The 11,899-nt window shown below is 40.7% G+C and overlaps 2 protein-coding genes and 1 pseudogene across 2 annotated transcripts; 1 reads left to right on the forward strand and 2 right to left on the reverse strand.

Annotated features, from left to right (window-relative positions):
- Window positions 1-3,342: 3,342 nt before the first annotated feature.
- Window positions 3,343-8,517, reverse strand: LOC146389696 (uncharacterized). The gene is made up of 2 exons (XM_084923038.1): window positions 8,346-8,517; window positions 3,343-4,617 (listed from the first exon to the last, which is right to left on the reverse strand). The coding sequence occupies exons 1-2, from the start codon at window positions 8,412-8,414 to the stop codon at window positions 3,868-3,870; spliced, it is 819 nt and encodes a 272-aa protein (XP_084779164.1). The 5' UTR covers window positions 8,415-8,517; the 3' UTR covers window positions 3,343-3,867.
- Window positions 4,738-4,808, forward strand: LOC146389697 (U6 spliceosomal RNA; annotated as a pseudogene).
- Window positions 8,518-9,670: 1,153 nt separating the features above from the next.
- LOC146389698 (P2Y purinoceptor 14-like) lies at window positions 9,671-10,986 on the reverse strand. Its single transcript, XM_084917789.1, has 3 exons — window positions 10,882-10,986; window positions 10,519-10,778; window positions 9,671-10,322 (listed from the first exon to the last, which is right to left on the reverse strand). The coding sequence occupies exons 1-3, from the start codon at window positions 10,984-10,986 to the stop codon at window positions 9,671-9,673; spliced, it is 1,017 nt and encodes a 338-aa protein (XP_084773915.1).
- Between the last annotated feature and the right edge of the window lie 913 nt (window positions 10,987-11,899).

Here is an 11,899-nt window from a genome sequence, read left to right on the forward strand (position 1 = left end):
ACACAACCAGCCTGCACTTTGACTTGTTTCCTGTTTGTCTTCAGTGCTATACTTGGTCAACATATCAAACAACTCTTTGATTGGATGTAATGTAGATTAAGCTGTTGATCTTTAGCCCCAAAGAATCCCTGATGCAGGAAGTTGATTTTGGCTCTCTGATTAAAAAGTCCTAATTTCTGATCTTGTGAGTCTTACCCAGTAGATCATGTAGGGTTCAGCTGGAGCTGATGTGGGTGAGGGGACTCGCCCACTACTATCTCAGTATGGTCCAGGTAACCTGCTAAGCCTGACATGTAGAAAACTGAATAAGCCTGCAGGTCGAATCCTATCAGTCCCACCTGATGACGGAAGTGCGCTCCTATTGATTCTGTTATTTCTGGGATGATTTTAGTAGCCTGGACAGCAGACTCCAAGGAAAAAAATTGTAATCAAATTTAAAGAATAACACTCAGACCTTTTTCTTTACAATTTGGAAAAAAGGTTAAAAGGCCAAAGTCCACAATTTAGAATTTAATTGCAGGAAATTTTAATTTTCCAAAGCAAAATCAAAATCAAATAATAAAAATCACAAAACAATAAGAAAGTCACTTAAACCATACTTATCTAACTTTACTACTCTGAGTTAATGCTGATCTTGTTCTTATCTTTAGTGAGGAGAGGCTGGAGGAGGGATGAGCAGTTGTCAGATCTGAAGATGCTCTTATTCTTATTGTTCTGTGTTGATGATAATCACCCAACAAGAAAGCAGCTGGGCATCCAGTGGAAGTATGCTGTAGATCAAAATCCTTCTGAATTAGCCATCAAACATCTTAAAACTCAGGAGATGATAAGCCAAAAATTCCAAAATCAATTCACAGGTTGACTGTTAGTGTCTCTGCTGGAACTTTTAACTGTGAACCTCTTAGATCCAGTATTCTGAATTGGTCATCTTGCAGAAGATAAAAGGGAAGACCCCATCTTCTCCTCACTTTTATACTGACCCCACCCCCACATTCATTCAGGTTGTTGACATTTAATCATCCAAACTCCACCCAAAGCTTAACTCACTCTCACTCTCTCTCTCTCTCTCTCTCTCTGACTTACATGATTTAACACAAAGTCTAAACTTTTAAATGCTAAAATCACTTCATTACACTTTGTTTTTCTCAGCATAAAAAATTCACATCAAATATAAACATTGAATCACACATGGATATAATTCATGTTACAACCAGTTTATGTGATTCTACTTCAATTAGATTTGGGGGGAGGGGGGGTTTCACATGAAGATTCATTTTAACATTAATCCCTTATCAATTCAATTACAGAGATAGAAATGCTTGGAACACCTGCATATTTCTGGAGCTAAAAAATAAGTCTGCATTGATATTTTCTCTTAAATCAGCACTGTCAGTGACTGATTGTAACATCCTGAGGCAACAACGAATCTTTCATTAAACTTTATTAAAACACATCTGGCTCACTGCAGATTTCCTGTCGAGGTCATTACATTTTGATGATCTTGATTTCATGTTGGTTGAAGCTGTGCAGCTCAAGAAAACAGCTAAGAGTTTAACAGAAGGAAGATTTAAAACAGAAAGCAGTGAAATATTAACCTGTATGTGTCACCACCACCATTGAACATCATCCTCATCTTTTAGTGTAGCTTCTTCAGTTATGCTGAACAAGCATTTACCCAGAAAACAACACGAACCCTGAGGACGCGTTCCCAGTGGTTACCACCTCATCAGCTGTTATTTGGTTCATTGTAGCTCAAGCTGTGCAAACTCACACACACACACACACACACACACACACAGTGAGATGCTGACAAGGAGGGAATCTACCTGTAGTCACGTGTCTCGGTTACTCTTCTCTTAAATGTTCCTCTCCAACAGAATGTAATGTCTCCAGTCAAAGTCTTGTTAGAGTGTGGAAACCTGCTCTGCTCACCCTCAGTCGGTTTCTTTCAGTGTTTATTAAAACACTCAGAGCATCATCTTACATAAATGTGTCCATTCCTCTGACCTGTGACTGCGGCTGCTGATCAGATATTGGAATGATGCTCATAACATTATTGATTATTGCTCTATGCTGATATTTCTGCATTTAGTCAGCAGCAACATGAATACTGACTCAGCAACATAAACATCAGCACACTGACCAAAGTGTTGTTCTCTTTGCAGCCTTAAAGATAAAAGTCAAGAGGAAACTGAAATAATAAAAGTCATTATTTCTCCATCAGTTATGATACATGAAGCTTCAGTGAAAGCTTGAGTAACAACTCTGATAGAGGTCACCTTCATGTCTCCAGACTCTGCCCTGTTCTCTCAGGAGTACCTGATAGTTTTGTTTCTGCCACCTGCATGAGCCAGTATGGCCGTGTCCAAATTCATGGGCTGCATCCTCCTGAGGACCCGGCCTTCGCGGTCTACGTGGGCCGGGTCCTCAGAAGGTCGGGTAGGCCGGAAGTAAACGGCTGGGGAAATTGAACAGTCTAGCCTTCTGATTAGCGTCACCGCTATCTCGGTGGAGTTTAATAAACTCTGCCGTCTGCTCCTTGCTATCTAAAATATAACAGGACACTGGCGTAAATTCTCGACCGTCTCTCACTTCTGTTTAATCAGTTTTCTGTTTGACGTTTATTCAGCTGTGTGAAAACCCCGGAGGAACCCACCCGGGGAATTAATAAAGTTTTATTTTATCTAATCTAATCTAATAACTTTAATCTCAGCCAAACCGATTTACTCACAAACAAATAAAACACTGAAAAAAGCCCAACAATATCATTTTTAGGTTGTCTAAGTGACTTATATATTACGTTTAACCGGAGTAGCAAAAGTCCACGGTGATCTGAAAATGATGTGCCGTTCTCGGCGGCTTCAGTGACCCTCGAGCTCCCGACTAGCTATCGAGCTGGTGGGTAGCAGTTGCTCCGAAGACGTCGAAGCACTTTTGCAAATATGCGATATCTTGATAAACCGAGCAGCTATTTAATGTTTACACAGCTACTTTCTCACCTGAAAATATGTTAAAAGTTTATTTTGTGACCCAGAAAGATTAATAAGAGTAATAATAAAACTTAGTAGCGGCCGCCATTGTTGGAAACTGGAGTTTGGTTGGGCCGCGCTATGAATTCTGGGATATGGTGGGCCACGCAGGACACACCCGACCCATCCTTCAAATTCGGGGAAAAGGAGGACACATTTGTCCGCTGCATTCGGAGGAGTCTACGAATTTGGACAGCCTTCGGCGCGTCGCTGTGACGCAATCGGTCTACAAATGCGGCCTCAGGAGGATGCAGCCCATGAATTTGGACACGACCTATGACTGCGGAACACTGCATAAAAGAAACAGGAAGGATTCAAAAAGAAAACCTTTATTTAGAGAGGATATCTTAATCAAGGTGCAAATACAAAGCGTAAAAGCTCACCTTTAACGACTCTGTATAGACCTGAATTAAACAAATCAGAACAGGAAACATGAAGAAAAGAACACAAGAAAATAATCAGCAATAAAAGACCTAAAAGTAAATCCCTAAACAACAAAATAAAATCAAAAACAGTTAAAGCAGCAAAAACGATTAGAACAATAAGCTTAAACTAAGAACAGGAGTAAAATGAAATCAGTTAAGATCAACATCAGTCCACTAAACAGGCCCCACAAGTGTTTCAGTCATTTCTTTATCAAGCTGACAAAACTTAGTTTGAAATCATAAGCATTAAAAAGGAATTTTAATCATTTGTCAAATAAAAAACTCCATACCCTTCACCCGTTTTCCTACTTGGGCTGGACTGAGGTCAGTTTTGTCATCAGACGGTGAGTCTGAAGGTCGTGCCCACAAGCCAGTTCTTATTGCCCCTGCTACAGAGGCAAAAGCTGAAACCTCTACACAGGCTGTTGATTCCCAGCCTCAGCTTTCTTTTGCATTGCTCTCTTGACCTGTTTATCTCTCCACCTGTGACCAAGGTTATGATTGTACAGAAGGCTTCGATCAGGGAACACGTCCCCGCAGCGACTGCACGGGTACCCGGTGTGAGAGAGTTGATGCTCCTTCAGGCTGTTTTGCCAAACAAACGTTTCCCCGCACGTTTCGCACCAGAACTGTCTCTCTCCAGTGTGCAGACGCCTGTGGAGGTTTAGACTGGACCGCTGAGTGAAGGTTTTGTTGCACTTGTCGCACCAGTATGGCTTCTCTCCAGTGTGGCTACGGCGATGGGTCTTTAGGGCCCCCAGGTATGCAAAGGTTTTGTCACACAGGTCACAGCTATATGGTTTCTCTCCAGTGTGCAACCGTTGATGGCCTCTGAGGGAGCCGGACTCTGTAAACTGTTTGCCACATTCGTCACAAACATAGGGTTTCTCTCCAGTGTGCACACGGAGATGCTTTTTCAGGGTATCTGAAAGTGCAAAGACTGCGCCGCACTCTTCACAGCTGTAGGGTTTCTCTCCTGTGTGGATGCGCTGGTGGACTTGTAGAGTGATTAAAGTGTTGAAAGCTGCTCCACACTCATCACAGCTGTGTGGTCTCTCTCCGGTGTGAATTCTCAGGTGAAGCTTTAAATTGTGTTTTGACTTAAAGGTCTTGTTGCAGTCCTGGCACTGGTGCACACCACATCCAGTCTTCTTCTTCTGTTTCTGAATAAACAGCAGACAGAAAGAGAGAGCAGTGATGCTGGAGTCAATGAAGGAACAAAAAAATCACTCTCCGAGTGCTTTTGTTTTGTTCGCACTTGCCGAAGCAAGCACTGTTGTTTTGCTTGTTTCGGCAAGCGCGTACGCTAAATTGGATACGATACAGAGAAGATTAGCATGGCCCCTGCGTAAGGTAACTTACAGCGTTCCAGCCTGATAATTCAGAGTAGATGGCATCTGATTACATCTCCATATTGCCTTTAGCATGTGAAGTAGTGATGCATGAATCATGAACGAATCGTTCAATACTTGAGAATCACTTTACTGACTCCTGAATCATGATTCGCAAGCCCAACTGACTCATCCCTGTTGCTGTTAGCAAACTAATTTTATTAGTAGAAATATATCTAGTTATAATTAAAATTGTGGAGAAAAACACAACATCCAGTATCTTAACAAAAATATTTCTGCTCTGAACTGGAAGAAGAAACCCTGAGTAGAAGCTCACATCAAGAAAATAGCTCCTCGGTTCACAGTAGCATCGCTCTGCTAACATGCTAACAGCACATTTGAGCTACTCACCCCCTCCCTCCTGTGCTGAATCATAGAGCGAACGAATCACTCACTCGCTCACCCCCTCCCTCCAGGCTCACAGCTTCTTCTTCTTCTTGGTTGGCAACCAATGTTAAGGCGCATTACCTCCCCCTGACTCACAGCTCAGTGGACATTTAAATGAGAAAATATATATTTGACACATTTAAGGAAAATACTAATAAAATAAAAATAAACAAAATAAATGTTTATTAAGCAATTTTGATAGGAAATTGCTTAATTTTAGAAATGTTTTTGCTCTTTTTTGCTCTATAAAATAGTTGTTTTCTTTTAGAATCATTCATCTTAGCAGTAGGATTTACATGAAAAGAGAAACAAATTAAGTTTGAGTGAAAATGTAAATTGTTTGCACTCTCTGGTCAACTGACTCAGTGAATCAAATGACTAAAAAAAAAACCGCGATTCACTTTGGTGAGTGACTCATTAAAACTCGATTCAGTAAAAAGAATCAAATTTACCATCACTAGCGTGGAGCCTGTTTCTCAGCAAAAACTGAGTGCTTGACCAAAACCGGAAGTGTGCCGTCAGAACAGGAAATACATTTTAGCGATATTTTCCTTTTATCTAAAACGTATGTAAAGAATGAATTATTCATTTTAACAACACATTAATTTTTTTATGAAAAATCCTTTCATAATTATTATCATAGTTATAATTTCATAATAATTATATTATTAAACTTATTAACTTATTTATTCAGAGAAATGTCTTAAGGGCAACAGTGCCTATTATGAATATTATAATATTTAATATACAAAGTTGGCAGGTGATCCTTTATCCTAATCAGGGTGACGCTGACTTTTGACCTTGAAGCATTACATGCTAAAATGGTATATATATATATATTTTTTTAATCTTTACACATATGACTGGTGCAGAATTCTTTGAAATCTTTGGCTTCAAAAAGCTGCAGTGTCTAACTTTATGGGTCACTGTGACATCATAGGATGTTGTAATGAAAAACTAAAAGGTGTGTAGCACAGCTCTCTCCATGCCCTTTCATATCATGTATTACTCAATATGGTTGATTGAAATTATATTTCAAGGTTAACTTTGACCTTGCTCACTAACAGTGAAGGCCAAGGTCAAATGCTTAGCTAACCTTGGTACTTGTGTCCTTTAAGGTCTAGTATATTGCTGTGACATTTGAATATCATTCATAAAAATTTGTGCATGATATAAAGCTTTTACTGATTTTCTATTTCCTGGCTGTAAACAACAGTGAACACTGAGCTGAAATGAGATGAGCGTTCTGGTCCTGTTGTCAATTATTATTTTACTAATGAACATCAATACATTAACTTTGTTTTCTCTCATATATCCATTTGTCACATGTTCTATCACAAAGTAGGAAATCTGTTGAAGTCAAGCCTGCTTTGGTTCTGTACACAAACACTGTTACCTTGTCCTCACAGCTACTGGCAGAGAGCGAGTACCAGAAATGGAAAATAATCTAAGCTCCCCGTGAGCCGGGGCCTCCGTGGATTCCCTCTCACGGTTCATAAAGAGCTTAATGTGTACAGAATAAAGCCGTAGCTGATGTTTACAAAAATCAGTTTTACAGAAAGCTGGGCTGCAGCTGAGTGGATTCCAGTGCTTCAGAGCACCACACAAAGGCCAAAGGTGGAGGCATCTGCTTTCTTCTTCACTCACAGTGTTTACACATCTCTGCATTTAATCATTACTAGACACTCCCCCCGGTGAGTATTAGCCCTTTTCCATTAGTACCCACTCAGTTAGGGTTGACACGGCTTGCCATGGTTTTCAGTGTTTTCCATTAGGTGGCAATCTGAAAATATCACATCAACAGATTAACCAATCGATGTCGTCCAGTCATTGGTGTCACCTGATGATTCATGAGAGCGCTTCCTTCAATGATGGAAATGACTACACACAAAAACAACAATGTGTTCCCAGAGTCTTGTGGTCAGAGATATTTTGCACAAAATAATTTACAAAAATCTTTTGGTTTGAAAAGTTACAAAACTCATTTCAGAACTACGCAACATATTTATGACGACTGGGCTGAAGACCTCAGTGTTCCTCTGTCTGAGGACCAATGGTAAAACTGTTTGTCCAATATTCAGAAAGGCTCAATAAACGCCAGATATAAACTAATCCACTTTAAAGTCATTCACAGATTACATTTTTCTAAACTTAACCGGATCTATAATTCTGTATCCCTCTTATGTGATAGATGTAATATCGGTGAACGTTCCCTTGCACATCTATTTTGGCATTGCCCTGTCTTGAAAGCTTTTTGGAGTCAGCTTTTACGTGGTTTTCAAACCAATTTAGGAAAAAAGTACCACTTGATGGTACACTGGCTATACTTGGATCCTTTGGATCAATCGAATCTTTTTCCTTTTCACAACAGATAATTACAATGGGTATGCTGGCTGCAAAGAAACTTATTCTTTCACAGTGGCGGTCTTCTTCGGCCCTGTGTTTAAAAGGTGGCTTAATAAGATGGTGTCTGTGGCCGGGGAACAGATAAGATTTGATAGAAAAGGGAAACTGGCGAGTTTTTGTATGATTTGGAAGCCATTTCTAGAATTCCTAAAAACTAACTAATCATAATTCATGCCTCACACTCCACGTGAATTTTCTTATTTTACTTTTTATTTAGTTAACATTGTTATAATTTTTTCCTTCTTTTCTCTCCTTTTTCTTTTTTTCATGCCAATAAGTTCACAAATGCCAAATGTAGTAATTGTCCTCAATTGAATCTGTATAAGCATGTTGTGTTTAACTTAAAAGCAAAAATAAATAAATAAATAATAATAATAATAATATTTATGACTCCAATTTGAGCTCATACTCAGGCTGCACACCTGCTGAGCCCTGCACGATGACCCCGCGGGGCTTATCTGGATCATTAACATCATTATCACTGTCATTACTTTCCCTCGTGTTAAAGGCTGCATCACCTCGACACAAGCTACCGTAAAGAAAGCACAGAACACATCTAATAACTCCCACTGCAGCCAGGGTGCGTGTCTGCGATGCCTGTTGCAAGTTAGCTGTTCAGAGTCAACTGTACACGGTGTTTCTGCCGTGTATTCTTCCACCCACACCGAGAAGGGTCAGATATAAACCCACGCGTCCTGCTTACTTACCTGGGCTCCTGAGGAGGTGGCGGAGGCTCCAGCAGTCTGCTGCTCTGGCTCCTGGCTCTCCTGCATCATTCCGGTCCTACAGTGTGAACCCAGCAGCGGCGCACTCGGTCTGTGGCAGGAAAGCACACCGGACAGCTGACATCTCCTGCGCGTTCTCGCGAACTCACCAAAAAGCGCGTGCCGGAGAATTAAGAGCCGCCCCCCAATTCCCGTTAATGTGATAAAGACGCAGATCTCGCGGTGTTTGCTTACCGACACAAAGGCATTTTCATGACGGGAGCGCTGTACTCAAGGTTTTTAAGGTTTCACAGACTCGAGGTTCAGAATTACAGTTTAAAGACATAACTTCATATAAAACTTTTAAAGTGAGAAGTTTTTTTTATTTAAATAATAAAAAAAATCAAAGCAAAGCTCAAAATCTGCAAATTCTTATCACAGATAATGTGTACATGTCCAGAAAAGACGAAGAATCACTACAGTAAGAGCACATCTGCTCTCAGAGATAATGAGATCATAAAATCAGGTTACAGTTAAAAGGCAAAAATAAAAACTTTAATCAAATTTAATCAGAAGGAAAACCAGTGCAGAAAATTATCAGACAAGATCAGATTCTTCAGACTCGTGCAGCTCTTTGTTCTCATACAGATTATTAGTGCAGCTAATCATAACGGTATAATTTACCCCCCCCCCCCTTAGCTCACTAGTGCAAGATGTATGATTCAAATATATTTAAATACATCTAAAGAATAAAACACTTCTTATGTGGAATGGAGATGTAAATGCTCCAGAAAAAAGCATCAGTGTGGGAGTCACAAAAGGGTGCAGCTTGATCAACGTGGACATATTATTGTTTGAAACAACCAAACAAAACATTAAAACAGTAAATTGGATTTTAGCTCCAGTGCAGAACAAACCTGTGAAAGCATCTGTGGAAAAACAGTAAAGAAGCAGAACAAACTGGAAATCTTAGATATTTTCTTTATAAGCATAAGCAGTTTTACATTTCACAAGCTTGGATTTTCATAATGAAATGTACAGATTACTGCTGAAAGATAAAAAGCTCATCTGGATATGTGTAAATGTTAAAACTGTTTCCAGAGACAGATATTTAACGATGTGCTTTGTTTGTATGAATCTGACCACACACTGGTTCACTTTGTTCATGCTAAAGCTGAATGCTATCAACATAAACACTGATACTGTGTGTCTGTGCTGAGTTCAGCCTCATGTTGATATCTGAGCACAGAAGAAGTCCTGTGGTTCATGAGGACGGGGATCCATGATACTGGTTTCACTAATCGGACTCTCAAATGCTGTATGTTGCCTTACATCACTGGTGTTGATGTAGTGATGTCCAGCTGCTCCCTGCTGCTCTCGCTCTCCTCATTTGCTTGTTGGGTGTTGGTCCTCCTGGACGCCATTCTCACCTGAGCTCGAAAAGTCGTACAGAGGTAAAAGTAAACCAGAGGGTCCAGACAGACGTTGAAAACTGACACCATGGCGGCCGCCTCCTGCAGGTTGTACAAAACGTGACCCACAGAGCAGCTGGTCCACAGAAAGGGATAGGGAAGTCGAACCAGGTGATAGGGGACAAAGCAAACACAGAAGATGCTGACAAGCAGAAACATGTTTCTACGAGACTTCACCAGCTTCTCAGAACCAGAGGAGGCCAGCTGCCTCTGCTGTGCCTGCAAAACCCTGCGGGAGATGCTGTAGTAGAAGAAGACCAGGGATATGAAGACTAAGAGGACAATGATTGCAGAGAAGGTGTGGAGGATTTTGTACAGCAGGCTGACTGATGAACTAAAGGAATCAACACAGTAATTAGAGGTCAAAGGTTCCTTGGAGCTGATAAAAAAGCTGATAAAAGTGATTGTTGGAGCCAGGAGAATAACCCAGGTGATGACAGAGATGATTCTCGCTTTTCTTACTGTTTGCGGGATGTGAGTTCCTGAAGGATGTACGATTTTCCGATACCTGAAGACAGAAGAGGAAGGAGGCAGAATACAACTTCACTAATCAGTCACAAATGTGCCAAATCTGCAAAGGTCAATATTGAGCCAGAAAAAGGTACATTCATGCTTTTGTCAGGAGCACAGGGTGTGTACTTAACCACTTAATCTAGTTTTTACGTTGTCATGAACTACAGTCTGAAATCAGTAAAGATTCTTACCTATTGGCAGCGATGTACGCCATAAATATGATGCTGGCGTACATGTTGAGGAAAAAAGCAGAAGCTCCAACTGTGCAGTGGAGCAGCTGAACCATGGCAGAGCTGCTGATATAGTGGGTGATGCGCAGTGGCAGAGAGAGGCAGAGCAGGAAGTCAGCAGCTGTCAGGTTCTTCAGGTAGACCATGAAGCTTCTGGATGCCTGCTGCCGAGCCCGACAACAGTAAAACTTCATGATGAAGCCATTGAGGGGTAAACCCACCTGAAGCGACACAGAGAGGATGGAGAGAACAGGACGTTTGTAGATGCACAGAGAACCTTAAACCAGTTTCTAGCAAAACACAATTTGAAAATTTGAAACTTACCAGAAACACCAGACTGTAGACCAGCACAAAGAAAGGGTTGACTGATGTGTCAACATTACCACAGTTCTGGTTCAAAGCCGATGTCTCGTTTTTTGAGTAAATCATGTTTCTGGACATGAAATAAAAAACACTTAATAAAACACTCTTTTAAACTGTATATAAATGCTAGGTTTCTCTTTGAAACAATATTTATTCATAGCATTTTAGTTATCTGTTAAATCAGTGTCAGACAAACTTTAAATATTATGCTACATCTCTCTTTGAGACAGCGGTTTTGAAATATGACCTCTTCTGGTGAAGGTTTAGACAGTTAATTAAATTTAGTTTCTATGTGATGCACACATATGTTCTTGTAGTGTTGAAAGTAAAATTGAGACAATTAAAGGCAAATACAGAAATCACTGACACCATCTTTTGTGTACAGTCTGGAAGGAAGCATTCATGAGTGAAGATGAGTTAACCCTCTCATGAATCTTATAACAATCCATTAAGCACAAGCTGAAGCAGTGAGCTGTAGGCAGAACCTGGACTCATCGCTGAACATAACGTTCCTCTATATGTTCACGTTCCAGTGCACATGGTACTGACACCAGGCCTGGCGGTGAAGGGCAGTCATGGCAGGCTTCCTGGGACCCTATGAGCTGGAAATTTAGACACATGAACCAACCTGTTCATGTGTCTAACCGTTTTCCCCCACACGGTAACACACCCGCCGTAGGTCAAACTCTGGTAATTGGTGATTCTCTTCTGAGATATGTGAAGCTAGAGACACCGGTAACCATAGTCAATTGTCTTCCAGGGGCCAGAGCAGGCGACATTGAAGGAAATTTAAAACTGCTGGCTAAGGGTAAACGTAAATTCAGTAAAATCATAATTCACGTCGGCAGTAATGACACCCGGTCACGCCAATCGGAGGTCACTAAAATCAATATTGAATCGATGTGTAACTTTGCTAAAACAATGTCGGACTCTGTAGTTTTCTCTGGTCCCCTCCCCAATCAGACCAGGAGTGACATGT

Source organism: Perissodus microlepis, chromosome 3 (assembly GCF_051167445.1).
Source record: "Perissodus microlepis isolate ML-2025 ecotype Zambia chromosome 3, ASM5116744v1, whole genome shotgun sequence".
NCBI classification, from domain to species: Eukaryota; Metazoa; Chordata; class Actinopteri; order Cichliformes; family Cichlidae; genus Perissodus; species Perissodus microlepis.

Bases quoted from the DNA above. Each gene is read 5' to 3' on its own strand.
- LOC146389696 (XM_084923038.1), bottom strand. From the start codon at position 8,414: ATGATGCAGGAGAGCCAGGAGCCAGAGCAGCAGACTGCTGGAGCCTCC. The intron at 4,618-8,345 runs GTAAGTAAGCAG...CTGTTTATTCAG, and splicing joins CCACCTCCTCAGGAGCCCAG to AAACAGAAGAAGAAGACTGG.
- LOC146389698 (XM_084917789.1), bottom strand. From the start codon at position 10,986: ATGATTTACTCAAAAAACGAGACATCGGCTTTGAACCAGAACTGTGGT. The intron at 10,779-10,881 runs GTAAGTTTCAAA...GTGTCGCTTCAG, and splicing joins TCTACAGTCTGGTGTTTCTG to GTGGGTTTACCCCTCAATGG. The intron at 10,323-10,518 runs GTAAGAATCTTT...TTCTGTCTTCAG, and splicing joins GCGTACATCGCTGCCAATAG to GTATCGGAAAATCGTACATC.